The sequence below is a fragment of the Eretmochelys imbricata genome, chromosome 17, assembly GCF_965152235.1.
Source record: "Eretmochelys imbricata isolate rEreImb1 chromosome 17, rEreImb1.hap1, whole genome shotgun sequence".
In the NCBI taxonomy this organism is placed as follows: Eukaryota; Metazoa; Chordata; order Testudines; family Cheloniidae; genus Eretmochelys; species Eretmochelys imbricata.
Genome location: NC_135588.1, coordinates 19,025,482 through 19,045,660, shown reverse-complemented (window position 1 = coordinate 19,045,660; position 20,179 = coordinate 19,025,482). Strand labels below are relative to the sequence as shown.

Below are 20,179 nucleotides of genomic sequence, written 5' to 3'. Positions count from 1 at the left end.
TAAATCTCTTACAAAGTATGCCTTGTAAGGGATCATTTAAAAAGTCAGGATTTGCTGAAACTCATTGTCCTGTTTGAACGTATCATCATTGTAAATGAAGTTATCAAATGTTGATATATATTTGTAACTCAAAGTTGTTGTGAGCTTGAGAATCATCCATAGGTTAGCTCTTCAGGAATAACAAAGAAGCTGTAAACAAGGGTAAAGACACCTCAGACAGCATGTATCCAGAAAGGGGCAAGCAAAGATTTGAAATTCATATGAGGAACTGAGGGCAAAGCACTTATGCCATGGAGCCACTTGACCCCTTGAGACAGCCAGGATTTTTCCAGCAAAAAGGGTCAAGACATAAAAAGGGGAGAACAAAGGCTCCTGGCCACCTCTTTCCTACCCCATCTCTGGACGGTGAATTCTGACCAGAGAAGTTTTAAACAACAGGACTGAGGTCCCAAAGCTATTTGGGCAACCCAGAGAGACTTATAGGAAACTAGCAGATTTAACATCCCTGCTAACATTTTGGCCTACATTCTCTGATCCAACAGTACTATGTTTTACCTGTCTTAACCTTTTAATAACTCATTTCTTTTCTTAGTTAATAAATCCTTAGTTAGTTTACTAAGGATTGGCTGCAGAGTTGCTTTTCATGTAAGGTCCTGCACATCCATTGACCTGGGTAGAACCTAATGTGTGGTGTTTTTTGGTTTTAATAACCTTACATCACAGAAGTCCAGTTTGTCTGGGTGGTAATAAGGGGCTGGAATGCCTACAGGAATTGTTTGTGGCTGCATGGTAAAATTAGTATAATGATCCAGGAGTATATTTTATTACTGGTTCGGTAAAATCTAGTGGTAGAATATACCACCAGTTGGGGCATATCTGTCCTGAGTTTGGCATTTTTAGCTGTGACCCACTCCAGGCACAATGACAATTATTTGTTTATTTAAGTCTTGTGTTATGGATGCTATTTGTCCCTTCACATAACACAAGAACCAGGGGTCACCCGATGAAATTAATAGGCAGCAGGTTTAAAACAAACAAAAGGAAGTAGTTCTTCAAACAATGCACAGTCAAACTGTGGAACTCACTGCCAGGGGATGTGGTGAAGGCCAAAAGTATAACTGGTTTAAAAAAAGATACACATTCACTGAGGATAGATCCATCAATGGCTATTAGCCAAGATGGTCAGGGATGCAACCCCATGCTCCGGATGTCCCTAAGCCTCCAATTGCCAGAAGCTGGGAATGGATGACGGGATGCGATAATTGCCCTGTTCTATTCATTCCCTCTGAAGCATCTGGCACTGGCCTCTGTCATAAGACAGGATACTGAGCTAGGGCTGACCCTGTGTTGTCATTCTTATCTTAATTTTCTATGTAGTGTTAATTTAGCTTTGAAGACCATATCTATTTCAGTACGGGAGGGGAGAGAATTCTCACCTTTATGACTGCCACTGTTTGGGCTGGAAACGCTTTTCTTACAGTTCACACTGCAATTGCATCAAAAGTCAGAGGCACTCTAAAATCATGGGCTTCTGGATTTTCTGCACCTGCACTTTTCACCTTTTCCTTGCAGCAAAATCCTCCACTGACACATTTACAGTCCCAGCACCAGCTGATGTCCCTGTCTGGGCCCTCCGCTATCAGGGAGAATTTCAGTGATGTTGAAGTGGGAGGGAGTTTCAACAGGCGCTACTAAAATCTTAGCAGATGCTGCATGAGCATACTCAGATGTGATTTTCCCCTTAATCGGGGTTTCAATGTCTCATCTCTTTGCTCCTCAAAAGAGAGGCGCACACGCACGCCCTCAGGGAGGGTTCATGTCCCGGGCAAGTGTCAGATTCCAGCCATTTTTTCCTGTAGCTATGTTCAAAAATAGTTTGCTTAGAACCCCGACGTGTGAACACCACAGTGCATCGGGCCATTTTTTAAAATTAAACCCACAATTTTTCTTTTTACCCTGCTTTCAGTAAGACACCGCTAAGTGGATTTTGCGAATCTTTCCAAAAAGTCCCCATCAGAGAGAGCCAAAGCACATCTTATCGTATCTTAACCTGCTTAGCAATCCTAACTGTGTCAGGTACTTGCAAAGAAACAACTGAGGAGATGAAGACAAAGTCCACTGTCCCTTTAAGAGCTTTTCCCTATTATGATCCCCAAATCTTTGGTCTGGACTACTGTTCTGTCATACATAAGCCAGCTTTGGCCTTAGACTTATTATTTCTTATTATCTAATGTAAACTTCATTTCCCTAGGAAAGATCCAGATTCTTGAAGTCTGCTCGCATTTCCCCCCCTCCTATCTGGAGACAGTAACTATTTAAATGTGTATATTCTTATATCCAACTCATAACTTAAGTGAAAGGTCTCAAGCTACAACACAGATGTATAACACCTTACAAGGAAGTTCTGTCCAGCAGGCAAGATAACAGTTGCTTCATGGTTTTGGTCAACTTTCTATCCAATACATTATTTACCTCTTGTCACAGTGTGAACTGGGCCTTTAAAAAGATCTGAAGCCCCAGCTCCCTCTTGCCCATGCCTGGTTTCCTCCCAAATCAGGTAACTGCAGACTATAGCAAGGTGTGTTTGGAAGAAGGTGGTTTTAAGGGAGTATGCTGAACCACTCTGCAGCAAGTGATCAAACTCTCCTGTGTGGTCTCCAAAAGCAGCCAGGTATGAATGGAAAATGTCCTACAATGGCTCAGGTCTTTCCTCTCAGACTGAACCCAATGGATTGTCAGGAATAACTGCTTCCAGCCCCCTCACACCAGGGGTCCCACCAGGCTTAGCTCTTTTTCCCCTCTTTTTCGATGTGTGTGAAGCTTTTGGGAGAGCTAGTGAGATAGCGTGGGCTGAAGTGCCAGCAGTACATGGATGACACCGAGCTGTCCATCTTCCTTCCATCAACTGAACACCACGGTCTCCAAGCTTTCTGATTGCCTTTCTGACTCTGGATAAGGTTGAAGGAATGCTAGCAGGAGGAAGAAAGTAGAGGAGAATTCCTTGAAGCATTACAATCCCATCTATCAAATTGCCAGACATCTAGGCTGGACTATTACAATTCTCTGTATCTAGTAAGGAAGACCCATTCCCAGAGGAAACTCTGCATAGTCTAGGATGTGGTACCCAAGTCCTCAGCAACACAGGTCACAGTTATACGTTACCCAGATACGAATCTGAGGAACTGTCATTAGAGGTGATTCTGGAACAACCTGATGAACTAAGCAGTAATAAGTCACCAAGACCAGATGGTATTCACCCAAGAGTTCTGAAGGAACTCAAATGTGAAATTGCAGAAGTACTAACTTCGGTATGTAAACTATCACTTAAATCAGCTTCTGTACCAGATGACTGGAGGACAGCTAAGGTGACACCCATTTTTAAAAAAGGCTCCAGAGGTGATCCCAGCAATTACAGGATGGTAAGTCTAACTTCAGTACCAGGCAAACCGGTTGAAACTATAGTAAACAGAATTATCAGACACATAGATAAACAAGATTTGTTGGGGGAAGAGTCAACATAGTTTTTGTAAAGGGAAGTCATGCCTCATCAACTAGAATTCTTTGAGGGAGTCAACAAGCATGTGGACAAGGGTGATCCAGTAGATACAGCCTACTTAGATTTTCAAGAAGCCTTTGACAACGTCCCTCACCAAATGTTCTTAACCAAAGTAAGCTATCATGGGATAAAAGGAAAGGTCCTCATGGATCAGTAAATAGTTAAAAGATAGGAAACAATTATAATAAATAAATGGCCAATTTTCAGAATGGAGAGAGGTAAATAGTGGTGACCCCCAGAGATCTGTACTGGGACCAGTCCTATTCAACATATTTATAAATGATCTGGAAAAAGGGGTAAACAGTGAAGTAGCAAAATGTGCAGATAGTACAAAACTACTCAAGATAGTTAAGTCCAAAGCAGACTGCGAAGAGTTACAAAGGGATCTCACAAAACTAGGTGATGGGGCAACAAAATGGCAGATGAAATTCAGTGTTGACTAATGCAAAGTAATGCACATTGAAAAACATAATCTCAACTATACATAGAAAATGATGGGGTCTAAATTAGCTGTTACCACTCCAGAAAGATCTTGGAGTCATTGTGGATAGTTCTCATTGTGGATAGTTCTCTCTCATTCGATTCAGTCATGGAGGATAGATCCATCAATGGCTATTAGCCAGGACAGGCAGGATGGTATCCCTAGTTTCTGTTTGCCAGAAGCTGGGAATGGACAACAGGGGATGGATCACTTGATTACCTGCTCTGTTCATTCCCTCTGAAGCACCTGGCATTGGCTATGGTCAGAAGACAAGATACTGGGCTAGATGGACCTTTGGTCTGACCCAGTATGGCCGTTCTTATCCCAACACACTGCTTTCTGCACTGGCTTCCCAATGAAGATAGTCCAGTTCAAAGTCACAGTCCTGATTTTCAAAGCCCTACACAGAACTGGTCCCAAACCCCTGAGTCCACATATCTCCCTCTGTGACAAGGGCCTCCCAGCCACCATGTTTTCATGGGAACAATGATACTGTTGATCAATAGGTGTAGGTTTGTAACTATGGGAGACAGGGTCTGGACTAAGAATATGGAACTCATTTCCAGAAGAAAATCAGAACAGCCACTAACCTCAGTGTATTCAGAGCCAAGTGTGAAGCCCATCTCTTCCCTCAGGCTTTCCCACAATAGTGCCCTTGTTCTCAAATTCATTCTTTTCAGAAATACTCTAAGCTTGATACTTGGTGGCAGTGAAAGAGAGGAGAGAGAGAGATCATTGTCATCTTTTTAAGTAATAAGAGGTGCCCTGACACTATGAAGAGGAGTGGCCTTATAAGTACTAGGTAGGTAGCTTCCTTCCCTCAGCAGAGGAGACAGACCTGAGAAGAGCAGCAGCTGGTTGGGAAGGCTCAACAGGGATAGCTTGGGCCGGGGCCTGCATGGTTCCCTGCTAAAAGGGAGCCAAGGAAGGAACTGCCTAAGAAGACTCAGAAGATGACCTGGGGAAGAACAGTCATCGGGGGGCTGCAGGGAGACCACTGGTGGCTCCCTGCGGCAGAGAATCAGAAGCAGAGCCCACGAAGGGCTCAGCAGAAGACTGCAGGGAGAAAGCCTGAACAGAGATAGATCTAAGCAGAACGTGGCCCTGGGAATCGTGAAGCAAGCAGTTGGGAGCTGAAGACAAATGGTTGCTCTACAGTATAGGGGGGTCCCAGGGGGGGTCCCAGGGGTGAAATCTGGAATAGAGGGACAACAGCAACGAGAAGCAGTGGGGGAAAATGCAGTAAACAGAAGACAACAACTGGTAAATTTAGACAACTGAGAACGTAATGGAAGGAGAGGCACTTACAAGTTTCACTACTGAGAATTCTGTTCATGTGAAGACAAGCAGCAGCTGCTGGATTTTGGCATAGTGGCTCAGACACGCACAGCTGGCCAAAATAGGGCTCAACTCCAGGAAGCCCTAGCAAAAGTCTAATTAAAACAAGCTCATGCTGCTTCAGACATTGCTTGGGAAATGGCCGAGTTTCACCATGCTGCCAAACACCCTTTTTTAGATCAGCTACAATTTCTGTAGCGGTGGCTGACACCATATGCAACCTTTAAGGAACAGATGCCAGTGAGTCGATATGCAAGAGTGGTGGCGAGGAAGACACATTAGAGGAAGACGAAGAGACACAGGAGAAAGAGAAAAGGAACCACTACGCTTTGGGCAGGAGCTGGAAAGAAGCCATAGCAAGAAGCTGATGAGAGGGTATAGGAATGCCTGGCTGTCATGGACCCCTGCAGCCAAGCAGCAAAAGGACTATAGATGCAAGGGAAAGGATTAATGCCCACACACACACACAGGGCAGGGCTGTGGCCTAAAGAGGGCAAAAGGCACAATCTTGCTTGGTGGTGTTTTGACTTTATTTGCCATGGCAGAGGATTATTTGATATGGCTGGAGGGCCAAATCATCCTACTGGCCTGCAGGAGACAGCCTCTAGTGAAGGGGTTCTCAACCTTTTTCATTCTGAGGCCTCCCACCTCCAACATGCTATAAAAACTCCATGGCCCACTTGTGCCACAACTGGTTTTCTGCATATAAAAGGCCGGACCAGAATTAGGAGGTAGCAAGCAGGGCAACTGCCTAGGGCCCTGCACCACAGTGGGCCTTATTAAGCTAAGTTGCTCAGGCTTCAGCTTCAGCCCCGGGTGGCAGGGCTCAGGGCATTGGGGCTTTGGCTTTCTGCCCTGGACTCCAGCAAGTCTAATTGGTGGCCCTCCTTAAACCTGATCGCGGCCCTCAGGTTTGGCGGCCCTCCTCAAACCTGACCGTGGCCCCCCAGGGGGCACCGGACCCCTGGTTGAGAACCACTGCTCTAGTGGACAAACTTAGACACAACCTGAGGCCTGGTCTATACCAAAAACTTAAGTCAACCTAGCTACTTCACTTAGGGTTGTGAAAAATTTCATGTCACTATATTTGAAACTCTGATTTTCATTACTGTGATCTTGATCTGGTTGACATGTCAATACTAATTTTTACTGTGGTGAGATGGGACAGAATTCAACCCTAATATCCTAGCCAACCTCCAAATCAGGGAATTATACTCTACTTCCTTAAACTATCCCAGCAATTTCAACTGCAATCAGTATTAAAGTTCCATCCTAAAACTTGCATAGGGTATCTGTGCAATGTCAAATAGTGGCTACATTTCTATAACGGAAGAAGAGATTACTGTGTGACATTCAAAACCTGTTGGGGTCCTTAGGATAGAGGTGCTACATATAAGGAAGTGCAGTAGCATTTGGTATGGAGGGTCACTGAAATTACATTCAGGAGCTTTAGCAGGAATTTTAAAACTAACCCCTTCCAGAAACAAGGTCCTTATATTGTGTATTTGGAAAGCAGTAGGTAGTCCTGTGTAAACATGGCCCGTGTCGATGAGGGTGAGAATAACTGATGAAAAAACAGACGAGTGCTAACCCGCTTGCCCAGGAATGACTGAATTAAAATGAAGAAAAAGGATTAGATTTGGCTTCCCAGGAACTTGTCAGAGACAGAAAGAGAGAGAGCGAGATTTAAAGATACATTCTCATCTTGCTGCACTCATTTCACACACACTCCATGCTGGGAATTGATACTTAGTACACTGACATATTTCCTAAATACCACTGGTTAAAGGGAAGGGATTAAATAGAACATCACAAACTTCTTCAATTATTTTAGAACTATTCAAGAACTGGCAGAAATTGTAAAACTATTATCGAATGCAAGGGAATAGGGCCTGAAATGAGCACTGGCAGCATCCTGCAGATTACTGAGTGTGATAAGACAGGACAGGACAATTTTGCTTAAATATTTTTACATATTTCTGTAGCTGAAATAAGTGTTACTTTTCCTTTAAAAATTAAAATCAAGCTACTGATTGCAGAAGAATATTTTGCCTCCCCATGAAGTAGTTATAAATAAAGTCACAACTAATTACACTTTCACCCAGAAAGATGCTACAGTGCTTTACAAGTTTCACTCACGAAGCTACATAAGCACAAACAAGAATCACCTCCTCCACTACTGAAATACAGCCAATAAGTGAAATGTGATCGTACTTTACCTGCACGCAGCTTTCCCTTTGGAATGGCAAAGGCTGGACGCAGCTCAACCCAAACGCAAAAATGCAGCTCCATGTGCCACAAGGGGTATGTGGTGTTTGAGAAAATGCAAGAGGCTTTCTTCCCTAAGGGGTAAGAATGCTGAGAGCTCTCAGGCACAACTAGCACAAAGAACAAGGGAAAAGCACGGGATCTGGACGCTGAGCCCTATGTGGCAAACCAAGCCAGCAAAACACGAATTATTCTGGTATATACAAAGCAAATGAAGAAAACACAGTGACAGATTTCAGTGGTGTGCTATCTTTCCTCACCCCTTTAAATCTGCTTTTCTAGTCCTTTGAAATTCTATGCTAGGCCTTTTTAAATTCCCAGTTAGTTTCCTGCTTTAACAATGTCTTTGTTGTTAAAATGAAAATACTTATAAGCCTTCCCTGGACACACAAACTTTCATGATCAGTAACATTAGAAGATCTTGGTGTGCATTCATTGGAAAAGAATGGACACTACTGAAGCAGGCAAAACAGAGCTTCCCAGCCTCCTGCCAGTCTGAAATTCTCTCCCCCCGTTCTAAAGCAGGGTTAGGTACTAGCAAGAGAGGATAGCAAAAGGAGGACATATGTACTAAGACTGCTGATTTCTAACGTCTTGCATCATTCTAGGGACCTGTTTCTGTAACACCCATTCTATAATAAAGATGACAAACACCCCATGTTCGGCAGTGCTTTCAGAATGTCCTCAGATTTGTACTAGATAGCACTATTTATCACCTCAACCCTGGAAACAATCTTTGTCAGTTTGCTGCTGCACAACCAGCAAGGGAGCCCTGGCACTTAAAAATAACCTAAACAAACAGGTCCTACAAAAACAGTGGCTTTTTTTTGAAGTATCAAGTAATTTCACTCTTGGCAAAAGAAGGTTGCATTGTTAAAATAGAACACTTTGGAAATCACCCTCCAGAACATAATGTTAAAGTAGATGAAGTTTTGGGCTTTAACTGTGTGGCAGTATCAACTTAAGTACACAATTGTGTGGGACCAGAAATAGGCCAGAGACCCCATTAGTTTGGGGAAGAACTAGAACCCATTGCCCTATAAATCATGCAATTCGCATTTTAGATTGTTATACCCCCATATAATCCATCATTGGTTTTGGTTGCTCCTGTTAGCAAAATGTTTATTTTGCTCTTAGCCTCAGCAAAATGATTTGCTTTGAAACAGATCCCTGTTCCTCTGTCACACTACCTGCAACCCTCTGTCATGTCCATCTAATTGCACTTTCAGTTTGTGAAGCTCTTCAATCTCCCGGTTATGTCGCTCCGTTTTGTGCCGCACCAGAGAACGGTAGAAGTGAATGGTGAAGACAACAAAAATCAGACCCACTGGAACCATGATGATGGTGGAGACCAGGGCTGCTTGCCAGCCCACATGGCCACTGGGCTTTTGCATGACAGCAGTCTCGTTTTTCATAATGGAGTCCACAGGCAGAAATTTTATCCAGCACAGAAGCACCACCTCAGCAAGGAAAAGAAGGATTCCCAAGACTGTGGAGAAACCCCAGGCCAGCTCTATGTAGACGTGCATGCGTTCATGTGGGGATTCACTGATGGAGTTCAGGTTGTGTATGTTACTCACCGCTTCCACGTTAGGTAGTATACAGGTGCTGATGAGAAGGGCGAAGAGATGAACTGCTACCAGCACTGTTGTGCAGGCACTGAACGCAATCAGCAGCATTTGGGGGTACTTATACTGCATCTCTAGTTGCACCTCAACCATGGCAACCTGGGGGGGGAAAAAAAAAAAGATGGTCAGTTTCTAGAATTCCCATATTTCACTTTTCAAGGCTCCAGTTCAGGAAAGCATCATTATTCAGAGTGCTTAAGCACATGCTTAAGTGCTTTCCTGAATTGGGGCTTAAATGGATTATTTCTTTTTTCTGAAGGTGCATGAACAGTCTGTATCTTTCCCCTTCTCAAGACTTACACACAAAGTTACATCCAAGCCCACAGGAAATTATTTCAACATTGCAGGGGTTTTTTTTTTAAGCAAACTCTCCCTTAAACTGTGACCCATATGAACAGCATCAAACAAAATGGGGCTAGGACTGATGCTGTGAGGCAAGATGTTGATGGTAACTCTAAACACAAATGTGTTACTGTCAGGCACATGGCTGTGCAGCCTCTGCAAATAGTCAGGCCAACAGATCTACAGGAGGGGGAAAAAAACTGGACAATTTGGAAAAAAACCCACCTCAGAGCAATTTGACAACAAGCCAAGAAGTCTGAGTGCAGAAGCAGCTGTTAGCTCAGCCAGGAAAATGATTAAGGGGATTTCTGAAGATCCTCCTTCTTAAAGTGAATGTAGTGCTTCTGAGAAGTGCTAGACTGAGAGCACAGGGACTGGAAGCCCTCTGTTTGCAGTGGTCACAGGACAGGTGCAGTGACAATGCAGACCTTCCCTACCTGCCCTGACAAGATGCCTCAAACTAGACCTAGAGGGACTATACCTACAGGAAAAAGAGGAGCTGTCTTCCTGCCTATTCTGTCTTTGGCTTCTCTGCTAAGACAGCCAATAAGAGCACCAACTAGTGATGATGGTTTGTGTGATGGGATGCCTGCCCAATAGGAATGGGACCCAGACCCAGCAGCTCGTTTCACACAGATCATTAAACAGCCATCAGCTGGTAACAATTTTCAGCCACTACTGATCTGTGTTGAATTGGAAGCAGAAACAGAATGCTGAAAAGAGCTGAATCCTAGTCCCATACTACAGTACCTTGGACTTATGTATATGTAAATAAAGTACGACTTTGGAATACATTTTATTTCCTTCAATAGCCAGATTGTTGCCTCTCTTACGACAGAGTACACAGCCTGTTTAATAAGTATTTGCCTTCCAAATTATTGCAGCAGAAATAAATTGGCTGCAAATGATACCAGGGTCGTTAACTGGGATGCCCGATTCTATCAGCTGGAGAAAAATTAGTAACAAATTTGCACAAATTAAAGGAATCCCTATATTCTGAAAGTTAGGTTTATGAAGAAAACATATTGCAAGTAATACCCAAGACCAGAGATCCCACTTCTTTGAATGTAATCGCACGTCATCCAAAATGAAAGTCATTTTGGTCTATTTTCTTTTCATTTTAAAAAAAATATACGCAAACCACCAGAGCTCCTTGGAGTCAGCTCTGAAGTTCTCAACAGTTGCACTGAAAAAAAATCCAACAGGAGCAAGAATCCTTCTGAGACAGATCCAATAGCATGAAGTGAAGTGGATAATTTTAGCAGACATCTAAACACCTTGCGAATATGCCATGAATAGAAGTCAGCTGGTTTATACTGTATATTTGCTAAGAACTTCCCATTGCTGTTTGTGTTCAGTGAGTTTAGAAGTAGTGTTTTGTTTTTAAAGTGACCACCTTGATTTCCGACCCTGCAAACGGATCTAAGTGGGTAGACCCTAAGCCCAAGAGCAGTTCCGTGGACTTCAGTGACACTCCACGGGAACATAGAAGGTCCATTTGCCTAGATCAAGTTGCAGAATGCATTAGAGTTAGGATAGTGACACTGTTTTTAATACAAAATGCTCTCTCTAAAGACATACAACAATTTTGCTAAATACTACTAAAAGGAAGCAGATTTTACCTATAGATTCTAATAGGGCCTAATAGTAAAATTCTTGTAAGGAAAACAGAAAGGAGCATAAACTCTGGCAAGTCACATGCAAAAGTACAGGCAAGCAAAATATATTTTAAAATAAAATAAGACAGGCCATGAAAGAATTTGAAGGGCAACTACCTAAAGACACAAAAACTAACAGTGAAAAAAATGTTTAAGTACATCAGAAGGAGGAAGCCTGCCAAGCAGTCAGTGGGGCACTGGACGATGGAGGTACTAAAGGAGCACTGAAGGAAGACATGACTATTGCAGAGAAGTTAAATTAATTCTTTGCATCAGTCTTCACTACAGCAGATGTGTGGGAGATTCCCATACCTGAGCCAGTCCTTCAAAGTGACAAATCTGAGATGCTGTCCCAGACTGACCTGTCAGCAAAGGAGGTTTTGGAACAAATTGATAAATTAGTCACCAGGACCAGATGGTATTCACCCAAGTATTCATCTCAAAAATATGTATTAGAATTGGAAAAAATACAAAGAAGGGCAACAAAAATGATGAGGGGTATGGAACACCTTCCATATGCGGAAAAATTAAAAGATGGGGACTGTGAGTCTTAGAAAAGAGACAACTAGGAAGGGCTAGGATAGACATCTATAAAATCTTGAATGGTGTGGAGAAAGTCAATAGAGAAGCAAGGGTGCTGGGACAATTTCTATAGTGGAGGTGCTGAAAGCAGAAACCACATATTTGGTTGTTATTACTACTTCAAGATAAGGGGTGCTGCTGCACCCCCAGCATCAGCACCCCGTAGAAAAGTATAATTCACGCTATCACATAGCAAGAACTAGGTGTCACCCAATGAAATTAATAGGCAGCAGCTTTAAAACAAATAAAAAGAAGTACTTCTTCACACAATGCACAGTCCACTAGTGGAACTCATTGCCAGGGGACATTATACTTTTGGACTTCATAACTGGGTTCAAAAGAGAATGAGATAAGTTCATGGAGGATAAGTCCATCAATGGCTATCAGCCAAGAGGGCCAGGGATGCAACCCCAGGCTCTGGGTGTCCCTAAACGTCTGACAGATGCTGGGGACAACAGGGGCTGGATCACTCGATATATTCCCTGTCCATTCATTCCCTCTGAAGCACCTGATACTGGCCACTGTCAGAAGACAGGATACTGGGCTAGACCCAGTACAGCCGTTCTTATGTTCTAATAACCAACTTATTAACTATTGATTTTTACACTCAGAGCCATCCCTTGGGTAGGGCAAATCGGGGCAACTGCTCCGGGCCCCGCGCTTTGGGGGACCCCACGGGCCAGTGCGGTTGATCCCGGAAGACATAGGCATGGGAACTAGAGGTGAGGGCAGGGCTGCAGCACCCCCAGGCTCCCAGCTGCTGCCCCGCACGACCCGGGCCTCAGCTGCCACCCTACGCAACCAGGGCTCTGAGGCCACCCTGCACGACTGGGGCTTTGCAAGTCCCCGGCCCCGGCAGGAGCCCTGAGCCACCCTGGCACTATGGCCAACAATAGTCCTGAGGTAGGCGCTAGCAACTGTCAGCAGAAGCAGGCAACTCAGCACCAGGCCGGATCCATCCCAGCCGCCAATGCAGAGTGGGGCCCCCCAGCCCGCAGGGCCTGATTTGTCCCAGGCCCCGCACCACCCTAGGGATGGCCCTGGCTACACTACAGACTTCTACCAGCATATCTCTGTCAGTAAGGGAATACACCTCTTCACACATGACTGACAGAGCTATGCTATCAGAAGTTCTTAGCACAAACACAACTATACCCTCAAAACTGTGCTTTTTGCAGCATAGCTTGTTTCGCTTGTGGGAGTGGTTTTTCTATACAGGTACAAGTACAGTTTTGCCAGTATAATCTGTGTCCACATTAGACGTGCTTGGCTGGTAATAGTATACTGCTATTCCTATGCTGGCAAAGCGTGCCTACTGTAGACAGGGCCTAACATCAAGAAAGCTGCTATGCTGGAGGATCGAACAAAAATACATTGGATCAGGGATCTGCAACTTTTTCCAGTTAGAAGTTTCCATCTGCTACTTCAGAATACAAAAGAAGTTACAACCGGACATATAGTAGAACCTTGATTTTATGAACACCAATCTTATGAACCACCAACTATACGAACCATTTTTCCTGACCCTGTAAGGGTGGGGAGGAAATTAAAAAAAAAAAAAAGAACCCACACATAACAAAAGTGATGTCAATGAAGAACAAGTTGACATTCCTTCATATTCTGATGCCTTTAATGCATTGGAAAGGGCTTTGCAGTGGTTTGAAGGACCAGAAGAAAGGGATGCAGTACACCAAACTGCAGCTTATGTACAACTTATTTGTTGTACAACTTATCTATCGTAATTTTGAGATGTTCAGTTTATGAACTTTCATTTTATGAACTCCTCAATCCCCATTTAGTCTGTCAAATAGAGGTTCTACTGTACATTACTATATTTTGTGAATACACATACTATACCCAAAAAGAAAAAAATATTGGCAGGGAGGGGGTGAACCACAAAAAGACAAAAGGAAATATAACCCCCACTCCTTCCCCCCACATCCAGAAAAATCCCCTGCAACCCAGAGAAAAAATTGTCAGTGTTTAAACTAAAAAATTATAAGCAAACCAAACATTTTCTACGGATCTTGTCTCTCTCTCTCTTCACTCCTGAAATCCCTTCATACCCCCCTCACTCACACAACACTCCTCTTTACATGGACATATGAAAAGAACAAGCCCTCACGAACCAAAAAAACCCTAATACCAGGTCTGCATTTTCTTGAGCAGTGTTTATTCCTCCACCTCCTTACTACCACACATATCTGCTGTGCATGCATACGGATAGGAGTTTTAATTCCGTCCACCAATGAGTGAGATCCAGAGGTTAGATAAGGGGGAGGTTCATCACTTCATCATCTTATGCAAGTGTTCTGTTTATGCCAAAGACTCTTGCTGGCTGCCAGTTACTAACAGGTCAGCCGATACTTTGGGGCATGGGTTTTGGGGCTCCCTGAGACTATTTCTAGGTAGCGGATATCACAGCACTGCAACAAGTGTCTTGAGAGAGCTGCTCTCTGTGTTAAAACTTTTCAACAGCAGCCAAACAAAAATGCACACACTCAGATTCCTTACCACCTAATAAGGAAATGATAGAATGTCCTGCTCTATGTACAGAAAACAACCCCTATTAACAGAGGAAGATTTTACACAACTCATCATTTCACAATCCAGCAAATAGAAAAATATACCATAGCAAATCCAGAGAGCAAAGCAGACGTTCTGCTGGAAGCTTTGAGCTTGGCTCGGCTCAGATACAGTTTTCTCCATGCGAGAGCCTGAACAGAGTGATGATTTGAAGTGACCAATTCCAGATAGCTACGTCGGACCCAGTCCCGATAATCCATGCCCTTTGTGCCAGGTTCAGAGCCGCAAGCAGGAGTGGCAGGATCCGCCGGGACATTTAACTCGGAACTCATGATGAAAGCAATGCTAGAGAAATAAAATATTTTCACATCAGGATAGCAGTAACAGAAAGAACAAGTATGAACTATTGCACAGGAAAAGGCAATCCCAGAGACTGTTTTATTAGCCTGATTTGTATAAGACATATGGATAGGAATGCAGTAAAAAGCTGCATTAAAAAAAGTACCCTCGGGAGATAGATGTAAACTAGATTGCATGACATATAGAGCATCTCTACTCTCTACTCCCTGCTCATCTGTAACTGCTGTGAATGCCTTTGGGAGTTACAAGGGGAAAGACTACATAAGTAAGACCATGAACTACTTTCAGCATGAGCTCAGGATGGGCTGGTGACAGATGAACTTTGTATCTCTAGGCTGCGGCCAGTTTGCATTTCAACTTTAAACCCTTGCTTAATTCTGCCCCTCCCTCTCCATCCTCGTTTGCTTGTTTGAAAAAATAAGGGCAACCATCTTAAATCTAAATCTTGCTTGTTCTTTCTACTTTGTTTCCAAAGTGACACAGTTTAATTCCATGCTGCATCATGGGTGTGTCTCAAAAGCTTCTTATTAAAGCACTACTGTAATATCGGCTACTGTACTCAGTGTGTCAATTTTAATTATTTTCTAAATTGAACCATTTTCAATTAAATCACCCTGAAAGAGATGGCAATTTCCTGCAGTATCTTTGAAAAACCTTACTGAATTAAATTTAAGTAGCTTTGGAGTTCATTGTATCAAAGGCAAATGTTATGTATTAATGTGGCTGGGATTGTATGTAGTATCCTTAGGGGGGAAGATGGGATTTGAACCTGAGAAGTTTTATGAACTTCAAAGGACTATTTTGAACAATGGGCCACACAAAAATGGACTTTTGAACAAACTGGGGAATCTCTAGGGCAGGGGTTCTCAAACTGGAGGTCGGGACCCCTCAGGGGATCGCAAGGTTATTACATGGGGGGGAGGGGTCGCGAGCTGTCAGCCTCCACCCCAAACCCCGCTTTGCCTCCAGCATTTATAATGGTGTTAAATATATTTTAAAAGTGTTTTTAATTTATTAGGGGGTCGCACTCAGAGGCTTGCTATGTGAAAGGGGTCACCAGTACAAAAGTTTGAGAACCACTGCTCTAGGGGGAGGCAAATGCAAATTCCCACTTCCAGTTTTGCAAAAGTCCAGCCTTTTGAAGCTACACCCTGAAGGAAGGACCATCGTCTCCTGATTACCTATCCTGGAGTCACAAGGTCAAAGGCCCAAGCTGTATAAAGGAAAGACTAACCTATTCTGAGCTAAGACTTGTATGGACTTGTAACCACAGAAAATCCCCTGTGCAGGTTTTGAAGGACTGACTCCTACCAAAGTCCTTGCTGGAGTTTGGGGAGGAGGTGGGGGTTGTAGGCTCTGGTGTATAAGCTTATTAGCATGTGTGTAGGTTCTTTTGTTGTTTTAATATGTTTTCACTGTAATGCCTACACCTTAAGAATAAATGTGCTTGCTTACAAATAGCTGCGTGGTAACATAACTGCTGACAGTTAAGTTGGTCATAAGCCTTCGAAGAGAAAGTAAAGTACAGATGTGGGCCTGTTTAGGAAGTCTGGTTTGCTGAGAATACCACAATGCAGGCAGGGAACCGTGCAGCCTGGGGAAAACCCCAGTCACATGGGAAAGGGAAGTGGGTCTCTACTCAAGAGAGGTAACAAGTGGGAGCTGGAAGCCTAAAAATGGGTCCCACTACTGGACCATAGAGGGAGAATACAGGTGCAGTTGCCCTGAACTGTAACAATCACATCACGGATCACAATTCATTTTACATGGGTTCAGCTTCGTCCCCTCAGTTGAGATTGCAAAAATACAAAAGGAGCTGGATGGCATATAATGTAATGCAATTGAACTGGCTGGCACCTTGAAAGGGACAGCTGTGCATTTCCTAACCCACTCACCCCATTCCATGCTTAACAGCCAACATTTGTGACCAATATTTGTGCTTCTTTACATCCATCAGCCTCGCTTAGGGAAGGAAAAGACATGACTCTTAAAGGGAAAATCAATCAGGTTTTACTTCTGAACTATGTAGTTTCATAAATGTGCAAACATCGTCAGATTCAACCAACTGTATGAAAACCAAGTTAAATCAACAAGACTATTTCAACTGACCACATACAACACTGGCCATGACCCAGATATCACCTCCATTAAAACTATGAGTTAACCTTATTGTTATTTAAAAGGCAACCTCTTGGGTTATGATCACAGTGTTACTCATGGACATATAGTAGAATTTAACTGAGCAGGGTTTGTGAACTCTGGCACAAGTTTGAAACTCATATCCTAATTAGGAGGCTTTAGATAAACAACAGAGACCTTGATCCTGCAATCAATCCTTGTACCAACAAGACTGCCACTGACCTCAATGAGAAGAGCACACATGAGCTCTGCAGAACTGGACCACATCAGCATTTTAATGCTATGAATATTTATACGTATCTAGAAGGAACCGGTGCATGCACAAGAACACGCATGACGTGGTGCTAATTCATCTCAGTACCACACTTCAAGATCAAAAGCACCTTGCCTTTAGTTTGGCACAAGTTACTTTTTATTCATACCCATGCAGTACAAATGGAGACTACAAACATAACTAATAAACCAGTATTTCCCCCAGGGTTTCAAGCAGTGATGGAGGTAAATGTCACTCAAGTGCCAACACTATGTAGAAACCGTCTTCGTTCCATATACTATTTTAAAAGGGATGTTACTTCTACATGCCATGGTGAACCAGCAATAGAGTAAGTTGCTGTGGCAAACAAAGGAAAGTTGCTCATCAGCAATTTCTACTATTTTGCAGATACAGTGACAGAGGATTCTCACTCTGGAGTCTTGTGCTCTGCAAATTCTTTCAGATTTTGGCCCTCTGACACAGTAATAGTTAGAGTGCACGACCCTCCTCCTGGTCAGCTTGTACCAGCAGCTACAGCCTTAGCCCTTGGGGTATTCCGACTCAGTCCCTGACCTGTGTGGGAAGCAAGACCTCTCAATTTATTCCCATTCAGAAATCAAATAAAATGTCTATAAAAACCAGAACAAAATGACACCACCTGAAAAACATTCCTGCAAACAAAGAAGGAAAAGGAGGCTCCGGCATGATATTTTCAAGAAGCAGATTCACAGGTGAATAATCTTCCCTTTTCAAAAAAATTCCATTAGTACAGGATTGTGACTCTGAGTGCAAGTCGCTGGACAGATATCCTAAAATAAATGTGAACAACACTGCAACAAGCAAAATAAGAAAAGGCCAATGCCAGATAAGCAACAAAAAAGTTGGTGGGAGCACCTCTGCTGACTGCAGTGGGAAATGACTGGATGGTTCTGAGGGCTGAGACAGGAGACCCAGAAGGAGATTCCTGTATGGATGGTGTCTTTAACAGAACAGTTTTACTGCACCGTAATCACTGGCCAGGCATCTGAGTAGAGAGGCCGAATTATTCAAGGAATCCTGGTCTCCCGCCTTGCAATATGATAGGGGCAGGACCACCAGCTGTTGCCTCTCATAGACTGGAAAAGAAATGGAAGTTAGGGCAGATGTGGAAGAGCACTATTATCAAGGCAGCGTAGTAGTGCTCTCCAAAGTCTATTCACCAGCACTATGTCACGCCGAGTTTTGGACCAAGTGACAAGACAGCCACAATTCCATAAGGAGACTCTTCCACAGTCTAATAGTCCAGGGGTTCTCAATCTTTTTCTTTCTGAGGCCCCTCCCAACAGGATATAAAAACTCCACAGCCCACCTGTGCCACAGCTGTGTTTTTCTGCATATAGAAGTCAGGGCTGGCATTAACGAGTAGCAAACAGGGCAACTGCCTGGGGCTCCACGCCACCGGAGGCCCCCATGAAGCTACATTGCTCAGGCTTCAGCTTCAACCCTGGATGATAGGGCCCCGGGCTTCAGACTCATGCAGCGGGGCTTCAGCTTTCCGCTCTGGACCCCAGCGAGTCTAATGCTGGCCCTGCTTGGCGGCCCCCCTGAAGCCTGCTCGCGGCCCCACAGGGGGCCCCGGACCCCTGGTTGAGAACCACGGTAATAGTCAAACTGGGCCAAGGGAGAGAGAGTAGGTGAGGTTATACCTTTTATTGGACCAATAAAAGATATTCCCTCACCTACCTTGTCTCTTTCATGTCCTAGAACCGACAGGTCCAGACAACACTGCGAACACAGGGGCTACGTTCGTTCCTGGGGTAGCTTTTCTGACTTTAGTGGAGCTACAACAGAGATGCACTTGTCCCGGCTACATTTCAGGCCAGCACACCGTGTGGAAGATGGAAAGCTTTTTGCCGGTGCCGGTTAATGCTGGTTTTGATCTCACTCTGTCTCATCACCGGCCCCCACAGCAGCAAATATCGCAGGGAAAGCCTCTGCCGTGCCTCCGATCTCAGCGGCCTACAACACAATTTTACACGCACGCCCAGGGGCTTTCGCAGCCAAGGCAGGAGGAGGAGACCCCACCACTCCGGCCGACGGGTGCGTGTCCCTCTCGCATCTCACCGCCGCCGCGCCACCAGCGGCCTCGGCACAGGGCTCCAGGGGGCCGCGCTCAGCCTCCCGACGCCGGCGTGGCTCCATCCCCGGGGCGGGGATTTCGGGACCCTGGCCTGGTTCCGCCCCCGGCCCCAAGACCGGCGTGGGCCCGGCCCCGGCGCTGGGCCCGGGGGGGGGGGGCGCCGCACCCCCCGGCTTGAAGCGGTTTCCACCACACGCCGGGTTGGCAGTTTGGGTCAGTGGCTCTCAGCCCCCCCGCGGTACACACCGCTCCAGCCGGGGCCGGGGCTTGGCCTAGCCCCCCCATGGCACTGGGACCCGAAGGGGGGGCTACAGCCACAGACCACAGGCCAAGCCCCCGTGACAAGGCGGGGGCGGGGGGGGGCGAGACACCGGCGCCCTCCTCAGCCCGGGCCCCCCCCAGGGGCCGTGCCCGCGGCTCCCTGCCACTGGCGGCAGAGCAGGCGCGGCAGCCCGGGGGGGCCCATAGCCCGCGCGCCCCCTCCCCCCGGGGGGGCCATAGCCATCCCCGGGCGAGCCCGTCACTCACGCGCCGCGGCGGGGGCAGTGCCCGGGCGGGTCCGCTCAGCCCCGCGGACCGCGCTGGAGCCGCCGCCAACGAGCCCGAGCCGCCGCCGCCGCTGCCAAGGCAACGCCGGACCCCCGCCGCCACGTGACCCGGGGACTCCCGCACCACGTGACCGGAGCCGCCCAGCTCCAGACGGGGTGGGGGCGCAATGGGCGGGGCCTGCGGCTCACCCCCCTCCCACGCATGAGGATGGCAGGGGGAGTCCGGGGCTCAGCCCCATAGAGGGGCCGGGAGAGTCTAGGGTTTTCTCTCTGGGAGGGGGGGGGCAGGGGGAGTCTGGGGCTCATCCCACAAGGGGGCCAAGGGGAGTCTGGGGCTCACCCCCATAGAGGGAGCTGGGGAGAGTCTGGGGCTCACCCCCA

General features: G+C 45.5%; 1 protein-coding gene across 1 annotated transcript; it reads right to left on the bottom strand.

Annotated features, from left to right (window-relative positions):
• Positions 1-8,824: 8,824 nt before the first annotated feature.
• Positions 8,825-19,861, bottom strand: ORAI2 (ORAI calcium release-activated calcium modulator 2). The gene is made up of 3 exons (XM_077836779.1): positions 19,779-19,861; positions 14,484-14,724; positions 8,825-9,370 (listed from the first exon to the last, which is right to left on the bottom strand). Exons 2-3 carry the CDS (start codon positions 14,709-14,711, stop codon positions 8,825-8,827), a joined length of 774 nt encoding a protein of 257 aa, XP_077692905.1. The 5' UTR covers positions 14,712-14,724; positions 19,779-19,861.
• Between the last annotated feature and the right edge of the window lie 318 nt (positions 19,862-20,179).

What these genes read in the sequence shown, in the direction of transcription:
- ORAI2 (XM_077836779.1), bottom strand. Translation starts at nt 14,711, where the DNA reads ATGAGTTCCGAGTTAAATGTCCCGGCGGATCCTGCCACTCCTGCTTGC. An exon ending in TGCTCTCTGGATTTGCTATG is followed by an intron (nt 9,371 to 14,483) that starts GTATATTTTTCT and finishes TTCCCCCCCCAG; the next exon opens with GTTGCCATGGTTGAGGTGCA.